Consider the following 26,794-nt stretch of genomic DNA (forward strand, 5'->3'; position numbering starts at 1 on the left):
ATTTTGTGTCAATGGAATTCATGGAGGATTTGAACCATCATTGATTCAATGGGCCCCACTGAATCAATGTAGTGCTATTTACCACCTTAAGAGACAGGACCTTGGCTAATTGTAACTCATCAGCGTCTTTGCTTTAATCTCCCGTTTAAATTACTCGTTACTCCGCCTTTCATTTTCTCCCCCCCCCCCCCCCGCGACCCTCCCGCAAGAGCGGCCGGCGGGCTGTTTTGAGGAAAGGTGAAAGCGAGAAACGAAAGGAGGATCTTCATTGGACACACGTGCGGCCAATCGTTTCTGAGCAAAGGCGGGGTCTCTTCCCGGCGAAGCGCTGCACCAAGGAGACTACAATTCCCAGAGAGCTCTTCGGCAGAAAAGCGGCCTCTGGAGGCGGTCACAGGGGGGCCTGGGCGTTTCGGGAATTGTAGTCCAACGAGGCGTGGCCAAGGGCTAAGGTTTTGCTCTCAAAAACAGGAGAGCAGGTGAGCCCTGGATTCAAGCGACCTTTTTTTAAAAAGTCTTTGGCGGGAGTCTCTTGTTTGCTTCTTGGTCTGCTTTGCACTTTTTTTTCTTTTTTGCTTGCAGGGAGACTCCTGTAGCTTCGTTTTTAAAAACAAAATTTAAAATCGCATTTAGGAAATAAATTTTTCCAAACACCAGTCAGCTTGACCCCGATATTGGTTTCTTTGGCTGCAAGAGGGGTGGATGTCGTAGAAGCTTAAGCCAGTCTGCTTTTCGCCCCGTTCCTCCGTTTGTGTGCTTTGTACTTTCACAGTAAGTGGCTATTCGCAATATGTAGTGCATTTATAGTCGATTTTAAGCCGAAACAAGGTAAAACCAGTAAGGTCGGAGAGAAGGGTAGCTCAGAGCCGGCCCCACCGTTGGCCCGAGCAGGGCAATCATTTCAGGCAACAGCTTGTTGAATTTTCAGTTTGGTATTAGGCTGGGTTGGTTTTTTTTTCTTGGGCAAAGATATGAATATTTGCCTGCGGAATTTTCGTGCCTCAGCTACTGAGAGAACTTGCCTAAACTGGGATTTTATGTACCTTGAGGTGCAAGGAGGGGTGTGTGTGTCCCATTGGGTGCAATGCCTTGAAAAAACTCCCTGGAAGTTTTTCTCTGTCTTACCAGTTGCTGTGATGAAGCCAAACGGGGAAAGTGGAAAAATACTGCTTTTCTCAAATCCCCCAGCCACCAGGGTAATAGGGAGGTGAGAAATCCTGGAATTGTAATCACAATATACAGTAACTGATCCAAGCTTTAGCTCTGGATTTCCTACAATGAACAAATGGCTGAATTGGTTTATTTATTATTTTTCATTTTCATCAAATGTGTTTGCTGGAAAATGTACGAGACCATACCCATGCCTAGAATTCTAAGTACTTCCTGTCAACTCTTCAAGAGAACAAAAATCTTCCACATCCTTTTAATTCAGGGCTATAGAAGGTGCTCCAGTTTGTGTGGAAGAAAAGGGTGCCAAATGTCTCCAAAGGCAAGTGGTGCTCTTACACCTTTAAGTAGTGCATGAAACTGAAAATTATGATAAGTGAACCTGATCAGCTGTACCTCCTGATCGTCTGTCTTCCGTTCAATTCTCAAAGGTGCAAGAGCGCTCTTATTTTGTGGCATATTGGTTGCTCCTTTAAAGTTGTGCCTTCTTGCTTTCTCTAGTACATTTTACTACACTCTAGAGTTCAGAAGTAACTAATTTCAGACCATTAGTTCCTTTTTCCAGTAATGAAGGTGTAGCTAATTTACCTTCTGATTGTAACTTGATGGTGGATAATTTTAGTCCATTTGCAGTATAGCTGTAACTTCTTAATTAGTTTGATGTTTTGGGGTATATTGCTTTACAAAATAGTAGAGAAAGAACATGTTATTTTTAACAGCTGTTAGTAGCTTTTAATAAATGTTGAGAAACAGGAATGCTGCTTTTACAAATTGTAAATACCATAACTGATCACCCAAGGGGGCATCCTTGGAACTATTGTGGTAATTATAATTTATTTAAAGTTGTATTTCTCTCGGTTGTTGTGGGTTTTTCGGGCTTCTTGGCCGTGTTCTGAAGGTGGTTTTTCCTAACGTTTCGCCAGTCTCTGTGGCCGGCATCTTCAGAGGACAGCAAACTGTCCTCACAGTTTGCTGTCCTCTGAAGATGCCGGCCACAGAGACTGGCGAAACGTTAGGAAAAACCACCTTCAGAACACGGCCAAGAAGCCCGAAAAACCCACAACAACCGTTAGATCCCAGCCGTGAAAGCCTTCGTGAGTACATTGTATTTCTCTCTTCCTCACTGTCTTCTTTGCTGGGGGCATCCAAGACTTCTTTCTTTTTCTCTGTTTCCTGTGGCTTGACCCACAACACTGCCTTCTGTCGGTGCTAAATACCATCTTGAACATATGAAAAGTATCAGATTCTCACACTGGGAATCTATAATATTGATTGTAAATGTTGTTCAAAATCTTATTGATGTTCACATAGGAAAAGGTAAAGGTTCCCCTTGACAATTTGTCCAGACATGTCCGACTCTAGGGGGTGGTGCCCATCTCAGTTTCCAACCCATAAAGCTAGCGTTTGTCTGAAGACAATCTTCCGTGGTCTCGTGGCCAGCGTGACTACACACAGAACGCTGTTACTTTCCAACCGTGGTGGTACCTATTTATCTACTTGCATTTTGCATGCTTTTGAACCGCTAGGTTGGTGGGAGCTGGGACAAGCAACAGGGGCTCACTCCGTCACGTGGATTCAATCTTACAACTGCAGGTGGTCTTACCTTGCAGCACAGAGGCCTTTGTGGTTTACCCTGCAGCACCACCACGTCCCTACTGATGTTCACATAAGGCTTCTATAACTTGCCATAACGTCAGGTCCGGAAAAGGTCTTATGGGTCATTAAGTCCAGTCCGTGTCGAGGAGGCACAGTGGGGAATCGAGCTTCCAGCGTCTGGCTTCACAGCCAGAGATCTAAGCCACTGAGTTGTTTGATGAGGTGCTAGGGCATATGAGGTGCCTCAACACCTCATCAGTTAGCCACAATTAGCTGTGGCAAGTTAATGCAGACCTTTTGTAAACGCTAGTAGGATTCAGGCAAATGAGGGCAACAGCTGTGCTAGATTTGCTGGTTTGTTCTGTTGTTGCAGAAATCTTGTATGCAATCTTGGGATTCCTCCATTGCTTCTTTACAAGGCACCCTCCTCTAATATGTGATTTGAACCTCAGGAGGTTGGGGAGACTGGGAATTGCAAGATGGTTCACCCTCCATCCCTGTTCTCCCCTCTTCTAGCCTGGAGCTCACTCCTGTCTTGTTGTTGTGGAGACAGCAGTTGCTCCCCTTTCTCTGTCCGAGGCCTGTCAGCTGATTTGTGGCAAGAGACATCTGGATCCCACACTGATCTCCAAGGGGATGTCTGCGGCTGACGGCATTGAGGAGATGCTTCACTCGGAAGTGACCTGCTACCTGTGCGTCCACTACTTCATCAACCCTGTCACTTTAGACTGTGGGCACAGTTTCTGCCACTCTTGCATCCTGCGCTCATGGGGACCATTCTCCCTGGCCAGAACCTGCCCTCGGTGCCAAAAGGCCATTCTTCGGACAAACTTACGGCCGAACGACCAACTGGCCAACGTGGCAAGGCTGATCAGGCAGCTGAAAGATGTGGCAAAGCAAGTGGCCACAGGGGTGAGAATCTGCGAGGAGCATGAGGATGATGCCACTGCTTTTTGCATGGACGATCTGGTCACTTTCTGCCTAAAATGCGCCGAAGCCAGGGATCACCAGCAACATGACGTTGTCTCTGTGGAGGAAGCAGCCCGAACATACACGGTTAGGAGCTTTCAGTTTATGGAATGGAATAGGGGCCCTTTCATTCCATATATTATGGGGGCAACTTTTTTAGAAGGAGGAAGGAATTACACTCCACCCCTGACACGCCTGAATCACCAGGGCTTGAAAAATCCACTTGTCCACTTGTCTGTGACGAGTGAAAAAATGCTGCTTGACGAGCCACAGCTCCCTCCCTCCCTCCTTGCCTCCTTACCCTCAGTCTGTCTCTCTGATCCTGCAGTCCTCCCCTCCCCCTTCCCATTGTAAAAGGAAAACCAGCCCTGCAGGAGAATGTAGAGTAGTCCCATGCTGGAGAATATGGAGATTCCCTGCTCCCAATTTCAACTGAACGACCTGGCTCCTTAAGAGGCCAGGTGCTTTTGCTTTCAGGTTTATTTTTGCTGGAAACATTCAAAAGAAAGCCATTAAAAATACAAGCTTCATGACCCCACAGGCACGCAGGTAATAAAGCATCCAAGTCTGAGGGTATATTTAGTTTGGGTTTGTACACATTGTTATGTGGAAAGTGCCTAGTTTAAATTTAAGTTTAAACATAAAGGAAGAAAGGGCAGGTGTTGATCGTGACAGTCCCTGTAATCAGTATACAGTGGTGCCTCGCTTAACGAGCGCACCGTTTAATGAAGAATCCGTATAGCGATCCCTTTTTGGGGATCGCTATACGGATCAGCCCCAATCGCCGCACTCGCTTTGCGATGATTGGGGCGTCCGGTGGCCATTTTGGAGCTGCCGAACAGCTGATCGGCGGCTCCAAAATGGCCGCCGGATGACCCGAAATGGCCCCTATCTGTTTTCGCGCCCTCCCCTTGCTTACGGAGGTCGCGAAAACGCTGCGGGGGGGCATTTCGGGTCATCCGTGGCCATTAAAATGGCCGCGGATAGCCCGAAATGCCCCCCGCAGCGTTTTCGCGACCTCCGTAAGCAAGGGGAGGGCGCGAAAACACTGATAGGGGCCATTTCGGGTCATCCGGCGGCCATTTTGGAGCCGCCGATCAGCTGATCGGCGGCTCCAAAATGGCCGCCGGAGCGAAAACATCGCTGGAGGGGTAAGTTTCCACGCTTATTGGAGCGCATTAAACTAAGTTTAATGCGTTCCAATAGGCTTTGCTTACCCGCACAGCGATGTTTCCGTATAGCGAAGGTTAATCCGGAACGGATTAACCTCGCTATACGGGGCACCACTGTACTCTTCACTGGAGAGTCTAAAAATTCAGGCTAGACTGAGACTGTCCCTAATCAGTATAAGTCATTTGTAAACTTAATGGCTCTTAATGACCCACTCAAAATCCGCGAACACTTTGCTTGACAATGGATATTTATTTATTTATTTGATTTATATCCCGCTCATCTGGTCAGATTGACCACTCTGAGCGGCTTTCATAAAAAAAATACAATAAAGCATAAAAATTATTACAAGTAAACAACACCACATATAATAAAACAAATAGATAGAAAGAGAAAGGAAATTGAGTATTGACAGGAGGGAACGCCTGAACATATAACCATGTTTTTAACTGGTTCTTAAATGCCCATCGTAGGGGCTGCACGAATTGCTGGAGGAAGGTTGTTCCAGAGGTGAGGAGCCACCGCCGAGAAGGCCCAATTTCGTGTTCGCTAATTCCGGGCCTCCCTCAGCGTTAGGCTCCCCAGCCTCACCTCCTGGCTCGTGCGGTTGATCCGGGTAGATCTAGGTGGGAGCAGCCGTTCCGCCAAATATCAAAGTCCTAAATCGTTTAGGGCCTTGTATGTCGACGCGGAAATGGATGGGCAGCCAGTGCAGCTTGGCCAGAATAAGAGAGATGTGTTGGGATTTCCTCACTCCTGTAAGGAGCCTGGCCGCCGCATTCTGCACCATCTGAAGTTTCTGCGCCAGCCTCAAAGGCAGCCCCACGTAGAGTGCATTACAGTGATCTAATCTTGAGATTACGAGCGCATGCACCAAGGTTAGCTTGCAGTAATATACTGGTCCAGGGAAAATCCATCCAGCTCCTGTGAGAATTGCAGCTAAGCTCAGAGGGGCTGAGGAAGCCTGATGGGGTGTGGCAAGACATATCATAGTCCCAGTTGCTCAGACAGTACCAGGGCTTTGACCCTGCAAGTCCTGTCTCTGCTACGCTGCTCATCTTTCCTTAGCTAAATCCTCTCTATTGGGCTTGTGTCAATAAGGTCTTTGGCACTGACCACCTTAAGTGGTGCACAATGGTATGGAATGCTCACAAACACTGTATCTGTTCTGACAGTAGAGATGGCCAACGTGCAGCCCGCTAGAGGTTCCTGGCCTGCAGTTTCCAGCATTCCTCACTGGTAGGAGTTCCAGTTCCACCCCAATAAACGGGAACTTGAAGGAAAGGGAATGAGACACAATGAGAAACTGAGAAATGGGGAAATTTTGCATAATAGTTTACATGTCTCAATCTGTAGTTGCTGACTTCTCAGCCAAAATCCTGTTGCGTACTTCCATGGTCTTAAGGGCAGTCTTCCATTTTCCAGGCTGCCCATTGCCCAGTCAACTACACAGCAGGGAAAAGAGCAGGTATGCAAGGATCAGTGGCTGAAATCCTGTTGCGGAAACTTGCATTGTATAAGGCTGATGATGTAATCAGCTGCGGTGACTTTTCAGAAATTAAGCATTTCTTTCTGTCTCTGATGGTCCTGAGGCTCCCTTGGAATTCCTTGGGGAGAAGCCATTGGGAGCTGCAAGATTGTCTCCGTGTCGGTTGTCTTTAAATTCCAAAAATTGCTGCTACTAGTAAAATTATCCCAATGGCTGTGGTTTTTGGACATCAAAAACTCCCCTCCCCAATTCTGTGGCCCCCAACATCATCTCCACAATGAAAAGGATCCCAAGGGAACCTCAAACTCTTTGTGAGTGGGGGATGGAATCAGATCTTTTTAAATAGTAAAAAAATGCCTTCTGCTGCGTAATTTTCATAGAATTGTAGAAAAGTGAAGTTGCAAGGGGCCTACAAGGCCATCAAGTCCAACCCCCTGCTCAATGCAGGAATACAATCAAAGCATATCTGCCAGGTGAAGTTTTTCTTGAATGCCTTCAGTGTTGGAGCACTCGCCAACTCCCAAGGTAACTGGTTCCCACTGTTGTGCTGCTCTAACAGTTAGGAAGTTTTTCCTGATAACTTTCCATGGCAGGATTTCGGCCAGTCTGGAAAACAGCTCCTATTGGTTGCAGAGTAATCCTTGCATAATCCCTGTAGGCAAATGGGATTGATGTTTAACAAGATACCTGATGATGTCCTTCTTTTCAGGATTCCTTTATAAGTCGCGTCCGGCATCTAAGGAAGCAGGAAGAGGAGATTGTGAAACAGGAAAAAGAGGTGGAAAAGCAATGGGAAGACCTTATTGTAGGTGTTGCTGCCAATGGAAAGTTCTCTGTTTCTAATTAGCACTTTCATTTTGTGATTGACATTCAGAAAAAAAGAGCAATTTTTGGTTTCTATGAAGGCCATAGAAAAAGACTGTGTAAGGTTAGATCTCCCAAAACTATTCTTTCTGCTGAATGCAAGATGGGGGTCTGTTAAACACCAGATTTTAAAGGGTTTGTTTATCTCAAATCTCTAATTTAAGAGCATAGTTTTTTAAAAATAATTCTTGCATGATTCAGGGCTGCTACTTTCCCATACTTTTTTCCTGTTATCCCCATCAGGTGTTACCTATTTATCTAATTTTTTAAAAAAATTACATTTATACCTGGAAGTTACAATCATCATTACAAAAAAATAAATAGATGTAAGTAAGTTGGGTACCTGGCTGGGAATCTGATGTCAGAAGTTTGATTCCCCACTGTGCTTCCTGCGAGTAAAGCCAGCCTGTGTAGCCTGGAGCAAGCTGCACAGTCCTAGGGGCTTTAAGAAAAAGTAAATGGGAAAACACTTTTGTGTATTCTATACCTCTGTTGTTTAGTCGTTAAGTCATGTCCGACTTTGTGACCCCATGGACTAAAGCACGCCAAGCTTGACTCGATGGCAAATACAGTAATTGTTAATTATTATTGAAATCAAGCAGGCCTGTAAAAATCAAATAAAAACTCCACTGTAAAAGCTATTAAAATCAATTGGATGCACTCAAACCATTAGAATCAATTACAGTGGACCCTCGACTTACAGATGGCTCGACTCACAGAATTTTCGAGTTACACACTTCTCTGGCTGCAAAATTTAGGTTCGACTTACAGCCAGAGAATCGACCTACAGACCAGAAAAAAACCGAAATGGAACAAAAACAGAACAAAAACAGCCGGTTACAGATTAATCGGTTTTCAATGCATTGTAGGTCAATGGAGCCTCGACCTACAGACTTTTCGACCTGTTCCAATACGGATTAGTTCTGTAAGTAGAGGGTCCACTGTAACTGTTCTCTTTAAAAAATGCATAGTGGGGTAAATTAAATTTAGGTATGAGCAACACACAATGCAGGGTTGTGATTTGTGTTGCCCCGCAGCTGACAGCCAGTGACATCACATGGGGCCCTTCTCAGGGTGAGGTCATCACAACTTGCATTGCATAGCAAAAGTACAAACATGCATATCATGGGCACCTTGAAGACAAAACCTGTCTTCCTTAGTCTTTCCCTGGGGAAACTAGATCACAATTTAGAGTGTTTGTGGAACAGTCCAGGGTGATCTATTTCTGGACAGGCACATGATGCTCTGGGAAATGTGCTTCAGCCTCATCCTGGTCTTTTGGGTCCACCTGTATGGACATCTACTTTTGAGGGCTGGAGTGAAAACAGTAGGGTCACTTTAAGGAAAGATCACACCCATTAAAGTGCCCCTTTCCAGTGTGATCAGGTGTGCATTTTTGCAGCCATCTGGTCACACCTTAACAGATTTATTTCTATGCAAGCATTTGTGGGTTACAATCCATTTATTCAGAACCAACCTCTCTTTTATTGAGGAATTGGATTGTGACCCACAAAACTACAGGCTACAGTAAATTGATTAGTACTTAAGGAGCCATAACGCCTTTGTTCAATTCCCCATTGTGCCTCGTTGACAAGGGCTAATTCGGTGATCATTGTTATAATTATGTAGTAGGACCACATTATCTGCAGGTTCATTATCCACTGATTCACTTATCTGCTGCTTGAAAATACTAAATAACCACACATACCTGGAGATGTATATTTCCAGAGTGTATTTAACAGATGTTGCCACTAGACGGAGCCAGAGAACATGCAATGTATAGTGTTCCGTATTTCCACTATTTTCAGCATGGGGGTGGTTTGGAACCAACCCCCCCCCCACGGATACCATGGTCCTACTGTATTATACTTTTGCTGCATATCTTAAAACAAATGCAGCTACTTCACTGAAATCTTGCATTGTGTTAAAATGAGTTAGGTATGATAAGTATCTGGTGTTTCAAAGCAATCAGTTACAGTTCTTAGATTTTAAAAATGGTTAATCGTCACAGTTAATTAACCCACTAATGGTTAATTTTTAGAAAAGATTAAAAAAAGAGTTATGGGGGAGAAGTGCTTAGTGTCCCTCAAAATGTAGAATAATTTACATAAGGTTGGATGTTGGCACATGGGAATTTTTGAGCCAAAATATATTTTTAAAAGCATTTTTACAAAAGAGTAGGTTTGTGGAACTAAAAACAGTAATAAACCAAAAAAATCTGTGTCTGAATCTCATGAAGTGCCTCTCCTGTAGAATCTGCTGCTTGCTGCTTCTATGGCTGGCTTTTTCCTCAAAATACCTTAACTGGGCTGTTCTTTATCTCCAATGTGTTCCTGGCAGCAACAAATAGGAGCCGAGAAGGGAAAGATGGTGGAGGAGTTCAGCAAAGTGCACCAGCTTGTGGAAGAACAAAGCAGCCTGTGGGCTAGCAGGGTTGAGGAGGCGTTGGAAGAGATCAAGTTGAAGAGGAGTGAGCACATGGCTGAACTCTCCAAGGAACACACCATCATCAAGGAGACCATCTGGGAGCTAAATTGGAAGTGTGAGCAGCTGCCATTTGACGTCCTCCAGGCAAGGAATCCGACCCAGAACTATCAAAGCTTTTCCCCCCCCTTTTCTGTGGGGGGGCAGGGGGGGACTAAAGTCTGGTCTTTAGCCTTTGTGTCCATGCAGCCCTCCCCGCACACTTCTCACTGGGAAGATAAAGAAGCACAAGGCGAAATCCTGCTGTTATTTCCGATCAGTGACTGGAGACCACAGTGAGAATCCCAACACTATCTATTGGGCAAAATATCCCAATGTTTAATGTATTCTCTTGGAGAAAAAGCTGTCACTAAATCTGTGTGTGGTTACTTTGTCTGATGTCTCTGGATTGAGAACCTCCAGCCTGTGGACCTAATTGAACTCATGAAAGGTCTGGATATTTTTATTTCTGATCACTGATTGGGGAGAGCAGTGGGATTCCACCTCCATCAGCTGCGAAACAGGGGAATCCCGCTGTTGTCTTTAATGATCAGAAATAGTATACAAGTAGTGAATGGGGCATATTACCTGCTGCTGGGGCAAAAAAAAAAAAAGCTTGCAATTGCCATACCTGCAACACACAAAATGAGAGCAATCTGGTGAATACTGAGGAGACAAGTAGGTGAAATCTGTGTACTGAGAACAGGTGTTTCAACACCTGGGGTAGCCTTATAAGTATTTGCAGGAAACAATAAGAAAAATGTACACATCTCACAATAGAAGTTGTTTCTAAATACAGTGGTGCCTCGCACAACGAGTGCACCGTAGAATGACGAATCTGCACAACAGGGCCGTTCTAGTGATCGCAAATGAGATTGCACACCGACGGCCCCTATGGCTCAAAATCGCAAACGAAGGTCTGTAAGCGGTTCGCTTACCGACCTTTGCTTTGCGACCCGCCGATCAGCTGTTCGGTGGCTTCAAAATGGCCGCCGGAAGCCCCAAAATGGCCACGCGCAGCGTTTTCGTGCCCTCTTTAAGCGAGGGGAGGGCGCAAAAATGGCTGCCGGCCATCAGAGAAACATCGCTGTACGGTGAGTAAAGCTGCTATTGGAACGCATTAAACTAAGTTTAATGCGTTCCAATGGCTTTTTTTGATCCGTACAGTGATGTTTTCACACAGCGAGGGTTAATCCGGAACGGATTAATCTCGCTGTGCGAGGCACCACTCTATTTGGAAAGGGCTAGATAAGATGCTAGTTTCACAATCAGAAAGAAAGCAAAATGTTTCGCCTTCCAAATCTCAATCCTTTAAAGTTGCTTTGTCCGCATAGTCCACCTATAAAAGAATCTCTTATTTCTCAGATTGTGAAACGAAACTAAGCTCATTTTCAACTTGTAGAGCTAAGGCGGGAGCTCATGGTGGGATAAAGAAACTTTATTCTTAGTATGCGGTTAGAAGCACAGCTCTCTTAAGAGGTAAAGGACATCTGTTTATCCTAAAGCATGCTGGCTTCGAGCCTCACTTTGCCAATTTGCTGGCTGTTGTTCTGCAAAGCATTGGCTATATTTGTACATTTAATTTCTCAGGCACACAGCTTTGAATGCCATTATGTCATCCAGTTCTCTCCTTAGTTCTTTCTCTGTTCTCTCTCCTCTAGGATATTGGAAGCACCTTGGAAAGGTAAATGGACCTCAAGCTAAAAATGATATCCTGAAAATCAAAAGGTGGTTTCTTGTCTAGGCTGCTGCCAAAGGCCCTCTGTTAGCCCAAAGGATGTCTTTTCTCTGTTGAGCATCTTGACGTGCCAAAAATGTTTAATAGCATTAATATGCAGATGTGTAACAGGCATGATTTATAACTAAGAGGAGTCTCATAGAGTTAAAACCATTTGGGTGAAAAGCTTCATTATTTTCATTGCCATTTGTTGAAAACAATGACATAGAAGGGTCAAGGTTGCAAATATTGCATATGTTAAAGCATTTAAATATTAACGCAAGAGTCCAAATGTATGCTTGATTGGCCTGCAGTATATAAAAGGAGAACACAATGTCATATTGTAGAACAGTGAGCTAAAATGCTCGCTAGATGGAAATTTGCTTACATAGAAAAAGTACTCAGTATTAATCATATGCCATCAAGTCAATTCTGACTTATGGAGACCCTTCCGAGGGTTTTCCAGGTAGATAATACAGTGGTGCCTCGAATAGCGAGCGCCTCTATTAACGAAAAAACTGAATAGCGATGTGGTTTTCGGGGCATTTTTAAGCCTTGATTAGCAATTTTTCCTATGGGCGATTATTGGTAGCGATCTTCAATGGTTTCAATGCATTTCAATGGAGGAACCGCGGTTCGTGTTCGCTACTTTTAAAGGGTTTAAAGTTAAGGTTTTCTGTTTGAAATGTTTGAGATCGTAAAGTGCGGTTAATAAACCCTTTGTTAACCCCATTTGACCTTGTTCTGACTCTGTTAATTTGTGGTTGATTTTTCCTCCCCTTGAGATGCATTTCAATGGGGGAACCGCGTTTTGAATAGCGAGGTTTCCTATGGAGATTATCCATTAACGACGGCAATTTGTTCCAATTGGAACGGATTCGCCGGCTTTCAATGCATTTCAATGGGAAACCACATTTCAAATAGCGAGTTTTTTGAATAGCGATTTTTTTATGGAACACATTAACCTCGCTATTCAAGGCACCACTATACATAGAAATGGTTTACCCTTCCCTTCTTCTGGGAGAACCCTGGGACTGTGCAGCTTGCCCAAGGCTACACAGGCTGGCTTTACTTCCAGAAGTATGTTTAACGCTTCAACCAGTTCTCCCAGTTCTGACTTCTCCGCAGATATTTTTACTGATTAAACAGGAGAACTAGGATATTATGGAGAGAGAAAAAGTTACTGTGGCACAGTATAAAGGTGAGGTGTGTATGGACATTGTCCCCCCCCCCAGTGGTTGTCCAGCTTAAACTAGTTCTGCTCATCGTATCTTTTCTTACAGGCTTTGGAGAGATTCTAGTCTGCAAAGAAGGTTGGTTAAGAAATGTCTTTTTTTCTGCAGGTGTATGAAGGAAATGTCTGTGAATCGGGTTGCTTTTCCACCAGGGCTGAGAGGGGACGTCTGGGAACTGCAGAACTTTAATGCCTTCCTGCCAGGGGTGGTGAAGCAATTTGAAGGTGACAGAAGGACAGCTGCGAAGCTCTGATAGGGGTTGTGGCAGGTCCCCATGAAGGGGGCTGCTTGGTCTCCTGGAAAGCAGAACTGTAGGCAAATGAGGACATTGGAAAGCCAAACTAGATATGGCTAATGACCCATAATCAGAATTGAAATCAGACATTCAGGTGAAGAACACGTTTTGCCCTTCAGGTCCAGTGGTGAAACAAATCAAGCTGGCTTTCTTAGGATGGAGGGTGAGGAAAGTTCCAACTGTGATAATCACACACAACCAGCCCTTCAGAAATTCCCTCTTCTAGTGATAGGTTAATCTGTAATCTGTTGTCCTTGAGTAGATCTCTCTAGTTTCACGCATTGAGTAGTTGCCATTGGTTATGAATCTCATGTGTCAGAATCATGTCTTCTGAAGGTTTTCTGCATCTGTGCCTCAGAACTGGGAAATATATATATATTGGAATATATTTTAAAAAGAAGGAAAAAAGGCTTGAAGGTCATAGTATGAAAACTGACAATTTAAAAAAATTATAAATGTAAACTAGCTATTTAGCACAGGTTGGGCCTCGTTGTGAGTAGCATCAAAAGAAATCCAGAGGAAAAAAAACAAGACAAAAACATGGCACCTTAAAGACTATAATATTTTAATGTGAGCATTTATGGACAAGTCCACTTTGTCAGTCATATGGGAAAAAATGAAACACTGGATGAAATACCAATTTCACAAGTAACTAACTACACTCTGACTTACCCCTCCCTTCTGGTTTCTCTGGCTCTGCCTCCCGATAGCTCTCATTGGTATATGCAGATACACTGCCTCCTCAACAGGGTCTGGATTTGATGATCCATAAGGTCCCTTCCAGCTCTGAAGTTCTAGAAATAATAATAATAATAATAATAATAATAATAATAATAATAATAATAATAATAATAATAATAATAATAATAATAATAATCATAATCATAATCATCATCATCATCATCATCATCATCATCATCATCATCATCATCATCATCATCATCATCATCAGCAGCAGCAGCAGCAGCAGCAGCAGCAGAAGCAGAAGCAGCAGCAGAAGCAATCAGACAGTGACAAAGGCACATACAGTGGTGCCTCACTTAACGAGCGCCCCGTTTAATGACAAATCCGCATAACGATTAGGTTTTTTCGATCGCAAAAGTGATCGCATAATGATGTCTTGAATGGTAAAAAATCACTTTGCGATGATCGGTAAGCTGTTTCGCTTACCGATTTTTGCATAGCGATTTTTTTCCAACAGCTGATCGGCGGTTCCAAAATGGCCTCCGGGGGGAGGAAAATGCCCACCAGTTCTTTTTTGGGACTGATTCCTTGCTTACCAGGCAGCGAAAATGGCTGCCGTATGGAGGATTTTCACTTAAAGGTAAGTTTTTCCCCCATTGGAACGCATTGAAGGGGTTTCAGTGCGTTTCACTGGGGTTTTTAAAATCGCATAGCTATGTTATCAGTTAGCGGCGATTTTTGCCGCACCGATTAACATCGCTATGCGAGGCACCACTGTATTCAGTAGCACAAGAAAGGGTTGTTTGCTGGGAGTGATCTTCCTTAAAGTAACATTTTCATCTGTCTGGGAATTGCTCTATTCCAGCCCTCAAAATTTGTAGCCGTACAGCTAGACCAAGAAGGATTGAAGTGCAATTTGTCATGTGTCATCTGCTTCCTGCAATAGATTGCACTGGATGGCTCCATAAGCACTCCAAAATTCTATCTATTTCTTCATGTGATCACAACCTCAGTAATAAACATTGAGCTTAATTGTTTTTCTCTCTCTTCCTACAGAAGCTTTGGTGTCTGGATACCAGCAGATGAAAGGTAAGCTTCTGCGGTTGGTGGTGGATCAGGCGGTACAGTCGGGAAGATGGGAGGGGCCTGTCATACATATAAAATACATGAATCGGTGTGTTCTGTTGCCAGGATTTCTGTTCTGGAACACATTGATCTGCACTGGAGCCTATGGGAGAAGTAAGACACAGGGATAAGTGACATGATTTGTAAATCCACAAAAGGTGGCCTCTTCCAGGGCAAGTAGGTATTGAAAACAGGGGAAACCAATGGTCAGAAATGGTCTGCCGTGTTCTGCATATTGCAGATCTTTGGCTTTGAGGGACATCAGGCCAAAGATTGCAGCTTGAGGTTGATGCAGTGGTGTCTGCTGAGAGCAAAGCCCTCTTCCTTCATTCCTCTCACGTTGTCTGGGTGCGATCCCTCCTCCTAGAAGCTCCAGTTCAAAAAGAGGCAATTAGTCTGATTTTTTCAAATGTGACTGGGAGGCCTGCTGGAGGAGTTGTGGAGAAGTCAAGCTCTCTGGACTAAAACTCCCAGAAGCCTTCACCACCAGCTGTGCTGGATGGGATTTCTGGGAGTTGTAGTCTAAGAACATCTGGGGACCCAAGGTTTTGGGAACCACTGTTCAGATAGTAGCAACAACAGCATGCCCCCAAGTCAGTTCCGACTTACAGTGACCCTTTCCATGGTTTTCTAGGTAGTGAATACCCAGAAGTGCTCTTCAGGGGGTGCCTTAAGACTGTGCAGCTTGCCCAAGGCTACACAGGCTGACTTTTCCCCCTTGATATCCCCAAACTCTTTCTTCAGAACCAGATACCTAACTCACTTTTTAGATAGTGATTTTTTAAAAATGCTTTGGCACTCATAATAGTCATTGTAAGCACCTTTGAGTACATTTTATTCTGTAAATAAAACCTATACATTCCCAGATAGATCCCCAAATAAATGTTGTGCTCACCCTTATTTCTTTCCCCCCCTCCTTTTTGTGCTTTCCTCAGAAAATGCAGATTTTGGCCCTGACACAGATCACCCTAAACGTATGAAAATGAGAAATGCCCCTCAGGATTCCCCTGAAGACTCTGAAGAGAATTTGACTGAATCTGTGCCTTGTGCCTGGCACACGGAGGAATTCACAGCAGGCGGACATTAGTGGGGAATTGTGGTGGGAAATGAAGATCAGGTAGGGGATGGGCTGATTTTGCAGTAATCCTGTGAGGAGAAAAGGAGTTGTAGTAGTCGTTCTCCTGGGCAAGACAAATGCACAGCTTTCACAGATGCACACACACTTTTATCCCTTGGGTGGTGACCGAGGGGTGTTCATGAAAACTTGATTATTTATTGCATTATGCAGCTGAATGGCCTTTTAAAAATAAGTCAGACTCTCATTCTATGGAGAGTGTTTTAGCTCTTCTTTATGGGTTCAAGGAGAGGCCTCTCTCACTGACAAAGGCAGTCAGAATTATCTCATAGGCCCTACTTGGCCATCCATTTCCAGACTCTAGGACATTGCCTGCCAGATGTCAAAATTTCCCCTCTCCAACTCTCTCTCCTTGCTTATCGTGGCATTGTTGCTATATAGTGAGGCGGGTATATCTCCTCAGGTTGAACCTCTGCCATTATTAAATAGCAAGCGTGTAGCCATGTGAGATCTTTAGCTGGATGAGGAGCCTCCAGTAAGATTTAAAGTCGGAGAAGCAGGTCCTGATCTGGGCGGGGGGGGGTTGCTGGTGTGGAATGGAGGGTTGAATCCAGATGATAGTCCTGTGGACGCCCAATTTTATCTGAGTCATGTCCAATATATTCATGGTTTGAAGTAAGCTTGGACGTTCATTTTTAAAGAACACTTCTGTTCATTTACCTTTTGTTGCAATGCATATGTACATGGTTTCTGATGTATTTATTAAAGGCGTTTTCCTTAATAGCTTCTTGTTTCATTGATTCAAGACTGATTACACACAGTTACATAGCTCACTTTGTCCTATAGCTCAGTGGTCCCCAACCTAGGGCCTCCAGATGTTCTTGGACTACAACTCCCAGAAGCCTTCAGGGAGTTGAAGTCCAAGAACATCTGGAGGCCCAAGGCTGGGGACCAGTGCTATAGCTTATGCAGGAGTAGGAACCCAGGTTTCCCTAGCATTGCCATTAATTTCTAGCACTTCCCTGCCACCAAGTAAGCAAATGGGGAAATCGTGCCTCTGTTCTCTCTGCCCCTGGCTGCAGTAGTAGCAGGTAGGAAAGTGGCTCTGAGGGCAATATTCCATCTCTCCCATTTTCTGCCCCACATCATTGTACCGTGTATTTTGGTCACATTTTGCTGTTAATACTGTACAAGGAAGGTTTTTCCTGTCATTGACATTTAGATACCCTGAATTACGACTCCCATCATGCCACACAGCGGGGGGGGGGTTAGACATTGTAGAATTTCTAGTGCCCTGAGACTAGGACTCCCCCCCCCCAGCCTAACGTTTGGGAAACTTTAGTCCTTCAGAGAAGTTTGCTCAAAGGAAAGCTGATGATGCTTCATACGGAGGGCTCAGGAATGGAAAGAGCACATAGGTCTGCAACAGAAGGAAAAATATAGCCATCTGAGAACTATTCATGGTAGGACTCATGGGCTGAGTTGCTAACATTACTGGGTCCTCGCCTCTTTCTCAACTGGAACCGATCTGATCACTGCCCTGAACCCAAGGCTGACCCTCTCTAATGGTCAAGAGTATCAGCCAACAGTAGAATTGTCCAGTGCATCTACTGGGCTACAGCTGGCAGATATCAGAGAGTGCTAAAGGCAGAATGGAGCTGATTATTCAGTGCTGAAAAAGCCCTCCTTGGATACCATAGTAAGTGGTGCCTTGCATTGCGACGTTAATTCGTTCCGCAAAAATCGATGCAGAATGAAAACGTCATAATGCAAAATAAAAAAGCCCATAGAAACGCATTAAAACCTGATTAATGTGTTCCTATGGGCTTAAAACTCACAGTTCAGCGAAGATCCTCCATAGCGCAGCCATTTTCGGTGCCTCTTAAGCGAGGACTCCGTCCCAGAAAACCAGGCGGCCATTTTGTTTACCCGGCGGCCATTTTGAAACCACCGATCAGCTGTTTTAAAATCGTTGCTTTGCGATGCTTGGTTCCCGAAGCAGGGAACCGATCATCGCAAAGGGAAATTCCCCCATAGGGAACATCACAAAGCAATCGCTTTTGCGATTGCAAAAAATGCATCGCAAAGCGATTTCATCGCTAAACGGAGCGATCGCTATGCGAGGCACCGCTGGTATTAGATAATTAACAGCCAGTCTAATGTTCCATTCTTTGGCAAGGTGCTAGAGTGGGTTGTGGCTTTTCAGTTCCAGAGGTTCCTGGATGAAACAAATTATATAGATCCCTTTCAGTCCAGGCCTCGTTATGGGGTGAAGTCTTTGGTCACCTTGATTGATGGATTATACTGGGAACTGGATAGTGAGAAAGTGTCCCTGTTGGTTCTGCTGGATCTCTCTCTGGCTTTTGATACCACTGACCATGGTATCTCTCTGGGATAGGACTTGGAAGCACAGTTTTAAGGTGCTCTGATCTGTTCTGGGGGGGGGGGAGAAATCCAGAAAGTAGTGCTGACAGACTTCCGTTCGACAGTGGCCGTTGGCCTGCAGCATCCCTCAAGGTTGTGTTTTGTCCCTGTGCTATTTAGCATTTACAGTACACGAAATTGTTGTAAATATGAAATAAAAATTAATTTAGATTCTTTGTTCCTCCGGCAAGGTCCTGGAAGAGAAAAGAATTGGAGGGAACCCACCCAATAAATGTGCAAACAAGCAAAGAGGTTTATTTAAAAGAGATAGTCTTGCAAAATCGAGACATGTGATCATCCCGTCTTCACATCTTATATTTGGTGTAATATATTGGAATGTTGACACAGTCCTTACCTTAGAATTGTTACTTCTCTTGCTAGCCTTCAGGCTCCTGGACTTAGATTGGGATTTTCTTGTGTCCTTGCTTACTGTGTTAGCTCCCTTTGTGTGGGCGAGGGAGACAACTTTCCCAGCTGCAATGCTTAATGTTTAGGAGCTACGATTACTGTCAGAGAATGTTGATTTTGAGTTTCTGAAGCTAATATGGCCTTTTAGAGAAATACAATATTAGAAAAGAAAAAGGGGATCAGTTTATTTCTTAAATTTCCGTTAAAAAATGAACACCACTGAGAGAGGTTGTCCAGAGTTTTGGGGGTTCAATGTTATCAATACATGGATGACACCTAACTCTTTCCTTTCCAAGGAAATTGTTTCAATTCTAGATCACTGTCTGTTGTCAGTAATGGACTACATGAGGGTTAAAACTTAACCCATACAAGATAGAGGTGCTCCTCATCAGTCAAAAGGCAGATCAGGGAATAGGGATCCAGCTTGTTTTGGATGGGTTCCACCACCCTTGAAAACAGATTTTGCAGCTTGGGGGTGTTCTAGAATTCATCTCTGAGCCTTGGTTACACGTTTTCTCAAGATGATGCACACACCAATCCAAAAACCATGTTACTTTAAATTGACTTAAACTGATGGTTGTTGTAGGTTTTTTGAGCTGTTTGGCCATGTTCTGAAGGTTTTTCTTCCTAACGTTTCGCCAGTCTCTGTGTTCTAACCCCTGTCCTTTGAAGATGCCAGCCACAGAGACTGGTGAAACATTAGGAAGAAAAACCTTTGGAAAACGGTCAAACAGCCCTAAAAACCTACAACAACCATCGGATCCCGGCTGTGAAAGCCTTCAAGAATACATCTGACTTAAACTGTGTATTTCAACTCTTGTGCCTTCCTATGTTCCTTATTTCGTTTACTCTAAATATTTTCCTGGAAGGCTGCTCAGAATATATCCCATAGCAATGCATTTGATATATTTGGTTGTCTTTGCAGAATTCTTTAATATGGCCTTTGGTCCATTTTGCAGATTGGGTCTTAGTTAGCTGTGGTGATACTCCATATCGAGTTTATGAAAATATGCTTAGATCTCCCATTCTAACCATATTGATGATCTGTAGTGAGACTGGCATATACATATTTCTCCTTATATGATCCATGATACATCTGGGAAATGAAGATGTGTTTTATTCCAGACCACAAGCAATGTCTACCAGAGTAGTCAGTGTATTCTTGTTCCCTCAGGAATTTTCCTCTCCCATTTACAAGCACCATCTGCTATTGTATGTGATGTGGGGAATTAGTAAGTCTTATCATGATTATAGTTAACTATTGCATTAGTGTCTCTGCCTATAATAATGCCTCCTCTTGTAAACGTTCTTGATTTCCACAGGAGGCTAGTCATTAGCAAGATTTTGTATGTTATTAGGAGCAGAATGTTGTACCCAGTGTCAGTGTCATGTTTCCTAACCATGCACCTAAGACTGATCTGATTTTTTGGGACATCCTTTGCTGTAGTTCCATTGTGTGGATGCAACCTGAAGTCAGCTTAGGAGACGTGGTGACAAAGGGTCTGGTCACACAGCCCAAAAACCTGGGATCTGGCCCATCTTAAAAGCCATGCTGACTTCCATGTTCACACAATGAATTCCAAAGTACCTATTTATTTTGCTCTGGTTTGTATTACTTTCTTAGGAAGTGGGTTAAAATAAATGTCTGCTTATTTTAGCACACTTGTTTTCTTAATCGACTTAAGCACAATTGAGTACCTTACAGGTGCTTTTAAAAGGGAGTGTTTCAATTATAAAGTAGGAACGCAGGAAATTATGTGAAAAACCATGTGACTCATGTCAGCTAAAATTAAAATGCTACATATTGTGGGTTTTTTTGAGAAATGTAGACAGGCTCAAAGACAGGGATGATGACATGCCTGAAAGAGCAGATCCTAATGCTAGTTCACTGTTCATACGAACGTCTCTAGTTACAAATATTTCGACTTACGAACAGCTCCATCTGCAAAAATCTGCATCAACTTGCAAACGGAGCTTCGACCTATGAACGAAAAAAGGCAGGGGAAAAGGGTGGGAAATTCAAACCATTGATGGCAAAGAGGCTGCTACTTTGTAGCTGTTTCACCCCAAGGGTTAGAACAGGGGGGTCAGAGAACTTTTTAAAAGTACTTCTGCCCAGCAAGAGGAGGAAGCCGGTGTGCTCCCTGCCCATCCCTGGTGTGGGTCTACTCATGAGTAGGTGCCGCAGAAAGAGCGGATCTACTCGTGAGTAAGCGACGCTGAAGGCGCGGCAGTGGAGGTAAGGTGCTGCTTTTTTCTTTTTAAAAACTTGATCTGGGTGGGTTTTGGAGGGTAGCTTTGGGCTAGGAGCGGTTATATTTCTGTGTTGTTTTCTTTGTTGGTAATTTTTTTTTGCAGTCCCAGTGTGGGGGCTTGCTCCAATGTTTATTTTTGGATTTTTTTTTGCAGTCCCAGCATGGGACTTGCAGTGTTTTATTTTTTATTTATTTTTAATTTTTTTGGTATTTTTTTCTTCCCCCGAAACACATTAATTGGTTTTCAATGCGTTCCTATGGGAAATGTGCCTTGACCTACAAACCGTTGGACTTGCGAACACCATTCCAATATGGATTAAGTTCGTAAATCGAGCTACCACTGGATTAGGATCAATGAAGGAAGGAACTACAGTGGTGCCTCGCTTAACGAGCACCCCGTTTAACAACGAATCCGCATGGCGATGTGGATTTTGTGATCGCAAAAGCGATCACATTGCGATGTTTTAAATGGCCAAAAATCGCATTGCGATGTTTTTAAAACAGCTCATCGGTGGTTCCAAAAGGGCGGCCAGGTAAACAAAATGGCCACCCACAGCGTTTTTGCACAGTTTCCTCGCATACCGAGCGGCTAAAATGGCGGCTGTATGTAGGATTTCCGCATAGCTGTGAGTTTTCCCCCCATAGGAACTCATTAAAAGTGTTTTAATGCGTTCCTATGGGCTTTTCAGTCCCGCATAGCGACAAATCCGGATAGCGACAATTTTTTTGGAGCGGATTATCGTCGCTATGCGGGGCACCACTGTACGTTTTAAACAGAGTACTAGTGCAGAAAGAGATTCTTTAACCAGTATATCAGAACCACTAGGGGCCAAACTGAAAGACTTCTTTGTGAAAGACTTCAAGTTTTAACCAAAAACTGAAGTAATTGTTAAATATCAGCACAGTATGCATTGCTGTGTTTTGTAGCTCTGATGATGTTATTTCTGAGATCTGCAACTGCTCATAATACGGTGTGAAATTTCTTGATGTTGTTCCCAAAGTCCTGATGACTGCAGGGACCACTGAAGTGTGTTTCTTCCTGAGGCGAGATGTTTCAATTGCCAGGTCTCTTTATTTTGTTAATTTTTCCTATTCTTCATTTTCAGCTCTGCCATCCCCTGGAATTGCAGTGTCAATGATCCAGATTCCAGACCTTTCTTCATTCTATTACTGCTATGCCTGTTGTGCTGCTCAAGGTGTCAGTTTGTCCAGATGTAGTTGTACTAGAATGAGGAAATGCAAATTATCACATTGCAGTCTTTCCCCTATAAATACATAAGTATGTGCATATACATGCAGGGTTGTATATGTATATCTTCCAAAAACATTGAAGCTGGGGTGAGTACATTTGCTAAGAGCCCTGGGGTTTGGGGGGATGGCAGGTATATTTGCCCCCCCCTTATGGTCTTGGTTCCTGTGAGCCCCCCCTTCCCTTCCCTTCCCGTTCTCCAGGCCACAACTGGTTCTCCCAGGTCCTGGGAAGGAAGGTGAACCCCACCCACTTGAGCCCTGAACAGCTTTCAAAACCCAGAGCATGAAAGGCACAAACACTGTCCACCACGGGCTCTGCACTGCCACCACAGAGGCACACCAGCCTGCCAGGTTCCCAGAAGGGAAGGCACAATCTTGGGGCCCTCAAGGGAAGTTCATAATGACCCCAGCTACCAGTGCAGACTCCACAGCTGCCACAACCATCCCGTGGAACGTGGCTGCCATCTGGGAATTCCACTGCCTCTCTGGAAACAGTGGAGGCAGTGACAGATTTTAGTTTCTTGGGCTCCATGATCACTGCAGAGGGTAACAGCAACCAAGAAATTAAGAGATGCCTGCTTCTTGGGAGGAAAGCGATGACAAACCTCGACAGCATCTTAAAAAGCAGAGACATCCCCTTGCCGACAAAAGTCTGCATAGTCAAAGCTATGGTTTTTCCAGCCGTGATGTATGGAAGTGAGAGCTGGACCGTAAAGAAGGCTGACCGCCGAAGAATTGATGCTTTTGAACTGTGGTGTTGGAGGAGACTCTTGAGTGTCCCATGGAGAACAAACCTATCCACTTTGAAGGAAATCAAGCCTGAGTGCTCACTGGAAGGACAGATACCTTGCAGTTATGGACAGGTATATATTGGAACCACAAAATGCAGCATCCACACCATAATCAAATAACATAAGAGACACTGCAGACTAAAACAACCAGAAAAAAAATCAGCAGTAGCTGAACATGCCCTAAAACAAGCTGGACATGAAATTCTATTTCAAAATACTGAAGTACTGGACAACACCAGCAATCATTATGTTAGACTGCACAGGGAAGCCATTGAAATCCATAAACATCAGCATAGCTTCAACAAAAAAGAGGAAAGTCTGAAACTGAACAAGGCCTGGCTTCCAGCATTGGAAAATACAGCCTGCAGAAGATCAACGAACTCTACCCAGCCACAAGGACCAGGGATCATTGCACAAAAAAGACCTGCTAAAGACATCAACCACAGTGACAGATAATCTCTCCCACTTATCACAACAATACATCTACAACAAAAACACGCTGATCACCCTCCTAAAAAGGACAAAAGCTGTTCCCACAGCTATAAATACTCAACTATCCAACAAGCAGCAACAGAGCATGGACTGAGTTCCTACTCCAATCCTCTGAAGATGCCAGCCACAGAGACTGGCGAAACGTCAGGAAGAACAACCTTCAGAACATGGCCAAACAGCCTGAAGAACCCACAACAACCAAAGGGCTTACAGTTCAACTCGTCCCAATGTCCTTTCAAAAATGGATTACTGTTTTCCAACTCCCAAGTCTCTATCTCAGGGTTTAGTAGTGGGGCGGTCTCCTCATCTCGCTCCTCCATCCCATAAGGGTCTTCCTCTTCTCGTAGAGGGGTCCACTGTCCGTTAAGTAGCCCCTCCTCTGGGCTTCTTCTAGATGCTACACCCAGTGCTCTCTCTCTCTCTTCCCTGTCTACCGCCTCTTTTTCCTCCCTGAGCCGCTTGCGCCACTCTCTGGCCTCTGAGTCTCCCCAATAGGAAGGATCCTGCGGTAGACCCCTTCTTCACCGGTAATCAGTTTCCTCTCGGGAAACCCGTACCTTCTCCCATTTACCGGTCCAAGGGTCCTCTACACATGTCATTTCCCAACCCCCTCGGTATTAAGTCCTCCTCTCATTTTATATCTCCCATTCCCGCCTCTACAACGCACCTCCCCCTTTCCTCTTTTCCTGCCAATTCATCCCCTGTCTGGGTGACCACTGTCATATTTAACAGTTCCCAGTCCAATTCCTGGGTATCAACTCCCCGCTGTTTGGTCTTGATGAGTGGTGCAGGCAGGTTTGTCTGTGCCTCTTGTTCCTTTTTGAGGGAGGACGACACTCCGGCGAGAGCCTTTACACTCTTGCTTCGCGTCTCACAATACAGTATGTAAGAAGGACTGTATGTAAAGAGCTAGCATACACGGTTACTGGTTAACAGGTAGAGTTTGAGGCTTGAGTTGCCTCGGGTAGGTGTTGCTGATTACAGAGGGTTTTTCTCTGTATAAAGGTAGCTCTGTGAGAGCATTACTTTTCTGCTCTGGTTCAGAAGCAGTCATGCTGCTCTGGTAAAGGAGTACAGTGGTGCCTCGCATAGCGAGGTTAATCCGTTCCGGATTAACCCTCGCTATGTGAAAACATCGCTAAACGGAAAGTAAAAACCCATTTTTTACTTTTTACCAATGGGCCCTAAACTTACCATTCAGCGAAGTTTCCTCCATAGCGGCAGCCATTTTCACGCCCTCGGTAAGCGAGGGGAGGGCGCGAAAACGCTGCGCGCGGCCATTTCGGGCGTCCGGCGGCCATTTTAGAACCGCCAAACAGCTGATCCGCGGGCATCGCGAAACACTTACCAATCGTCGCCATGCGAGTTTTGCCCATTGGAACGATCGGTATGCCTCCGCATTAGCGATCCCGAAAAGGGGATCGCTATGCGGATTCGTCGTTGTACGGTACGCTCGTTAAGCAAGGCACCACTGTAGTCGGGTTGCTCTGGTATAGGAGCAGTCATGCTGTTACATTATACTGGGTTGTGAGTAACCAGTTACTGTACAGTATATGGATATGCTGTTATCATATAGATAAGCATAACAGCTTATCTATATGGATAAGCTGTTATGCTGAAGATCAGCTGTTTATGTTACATATGTATATACAGAGTATTTTTCTAAACTAAGTTTGCCCTGTCTTACATTTAGCATCCAGAGTTAAAGGAAGAGCACTGAATTCTGTTAAGTTTCCACCCATTCTCTCCAGGGAGCGATATTCTTTCTTGAATCAACTTAAAACATTTCTGCTAGTACATGTTTATGTGCACACGTTCAAAGTATAGCAGATATACTCCCGACAGGGTGCTCTATCGTTTATGCAGTCGTATAGACTGCTAAAAGTTTGATTTTTGGACACCGAAAGACAAGACCTTTTTGGGGCAGCCCATAAAATTTGTTCACCTTTAAACTTACAACTCCCTCTACACCAGTGGTTCTTAACCTTGGGTTACTCAGGTGTTTTTGAACTGCAACTCCCAGAAACCCCAGCCAGCACAGCTGGTGGTGAAGGCTTCTGGCAGTTGCAGTCCAAAAACACCTGAGTAACCCAAAGTTAAGAACCACTGCTCTACACATTGACAAATTGGGCAGTTATCTGCATTTTATAGAGAGCCCACATGAACGGGGTGCTTTCACTCTCTCAAGATGCATTGTATTTCCATCTAATGTTCTAGATGGTATATTTAACTCCCAACCAATGGAAACACAGCTCTGTCCTTGTAATTCTGGGGCCCTTGAGTCCCTGGCACATCCGCTTCTTTACTGTACAGTATACGAAAGCATGTAAATGCAAGTAGATAAATAAGTACCACCTCGGTGGGAAGGTAATGGCGTTCTTTGTCCAGTTGCGCAGGCCATGTGACCACAGAAACTGTCTATGGACAAAATGCTGGCTCTACAACTTGGAGACAGGGATGAGCACCATGCCTTAGAGTCAGACACAACTGGACTAAATGTCAAGGAGAACCTTTACCTTTTATACAATGATATCCATGCATCTAATTTGGAGCGAATTCTTGCTAGTTTACCCGGTCGATCAGAGGAGGTAATTCTGTACACTCTCCTGCTAGGAGAGAACAAAATCTATACCAGGCTGTGATTGGGTTCTTTGTCTAATGTAGGCGGGCCCAGAGTTTCGGCGGGAATGACTGAAGGCATAGACATTACTGTCCCAAACAATTTCGTTTTATTACAATTAACATCTGGTAAACCAAGACCAAACGGGTCCAACAAATCAGCTTCTGTCAACAAGTTATATTTCTTTGGTTTCACAACATCAACAGGTTTCTCAACGTTTACATTCTCTTCACCCCAGGGGGGAAGGTTGACATCATATTCTGTATTGGAGTGCTCAACACCGCGCAAATGGTCCCGCAACACAGGTGTTTCACAACTGAACTCTCCAATCTGGGCAGATAAGGACTGGCCCCACATGGGATCTCGCTGACTTCTGACACCCGAATAATCGAACCCACTTCCCGACTCCATCCCTTCGTTGGCTCACCCTGATTCTTCTTTCTCAGTTCCAGTAGCACAGGCAACAGTCCATTCTCTTTCATTAGATTAGGGAAGTCTTTTATCAGTTTGGCAATTCTTTCCCTTTCTTCTCCAGTCTCCTCTGTCTGCACACTTTTCTCTTCCCCTGGTGACTCTCCTCTCCTCTTTCTTCCCTCCTCTTTTATATCCTCTCATCTCCAGTCATCTAGCTCCCCCCCCCAATCCTTTGATCTACCCTTGGCCAGAAACACTTCCACAGCTTTAGTAGTTCCAGCTCCTTCATC

General features: G+C 44.4%; 1 protein-coding gene across 8 annotated transcripts; it reads left to right on the forward strand.

The window, feature by feature from the left end:
* Nucleotides 1-454: 454 nt before the first annotated feature.
* On the forward strand, nucleotides 455-16,632 carry LOC110070840 (E3 ubiquitin-protein ligase TRIM11). 8 transcript variants are annotated; one of them, XM_072989054.2, is made up of 9 exons: nucleotides 455-771; nucleotides 3,280-3,819; nucleotides 7,101-7,169; nucleotides 9,596-9,826; nucleotides 11,380-11,402; nucleotides 12,779-12,894; nucleotides 14,706-14,738; nucleotides 14,841-14,888; nucleotides 15,710-16,632. In XM_072989054.2, the coding sequence occupies exons 2-9, from the start codon at nucleotides 3,400-3,402 to the stop codon at nucleotides 15,859-15,861; spliced, it is 1,092 nt and encodes a 363-aa protein (XP_072845155.2). In that variant the 5' UTR covers nucleotides 455-771; nucleotides 3,280-3,399; the 3' UTR covers nucleotides 15,862-16,632. The 8 variants fall into 8 exon arrangements, 7 of the variants coding, with proteins under 7 accessions (XP_072845155.2, XP_020634220.3, XP_020634218.3 ...); XR_002299111.3 differs by lacking the exon at nucleotides 12,779-12,894 and adding an exon at nucleotides 12,719-12,748 and having other exon boundaries at nucleotides 458-771; nucleotides 7,101-7,196; nucleotides 14,841-14,951; nucleotides 15,710-15,848; XM_020778561.3 differs by lacking the exon at nucleotides 12,779-12,894 and adding an exon at nucleotides 12,719-12,748 and having other exon boundaries at nucleotides 458-771; nucleotides 7,101-7,196.
* The last annotated feature ends 10,162 nt before the right edge of the window (nucleotides 16,633-26,794 follow it).

This window comes from Pogona vitticeps, chromosome 2 (assembly GCF_051106095.1).
Source record: "Pogona vitticeps strain Pit_001003342236 chromosome 2, PviZW2.1, whole genome shotgun sequence".
Lineage (NCBI taxonomy): Eukaryota > Metazoa > Chordata > Lepidosauria > Squamata > Agamidae > Pogona > Pogona vitticeps.

What these genes read in the sequence shown, in the direction of transcription:
- LOC110070840 (XM_020778556.3), top strand. Translation starts at nt 3,400, where the DNA reads ATGTCTGCGGCTGACGGCATTGAGGAGATGCTTCACTCGGAAGTGACC. An exon ending in TGGATACCAGCAGATGAAAG is followed by an intron (nt 14,739 to 14,840) that starts GTAAGCTTCTGC and finishes TTCTGTTGCCAG; the next exon opens with GATTTCTGTTCTGGAACACA. An exon ending in CACTGGAGCCTATGGGAGAA is followed by an intron (nt 14,889 to 15,709) that starts GTAAGACACAGG and finishes TGCTTTCCTCAG; the next exon opens with AAAATGCAGATTTTGGCCCT.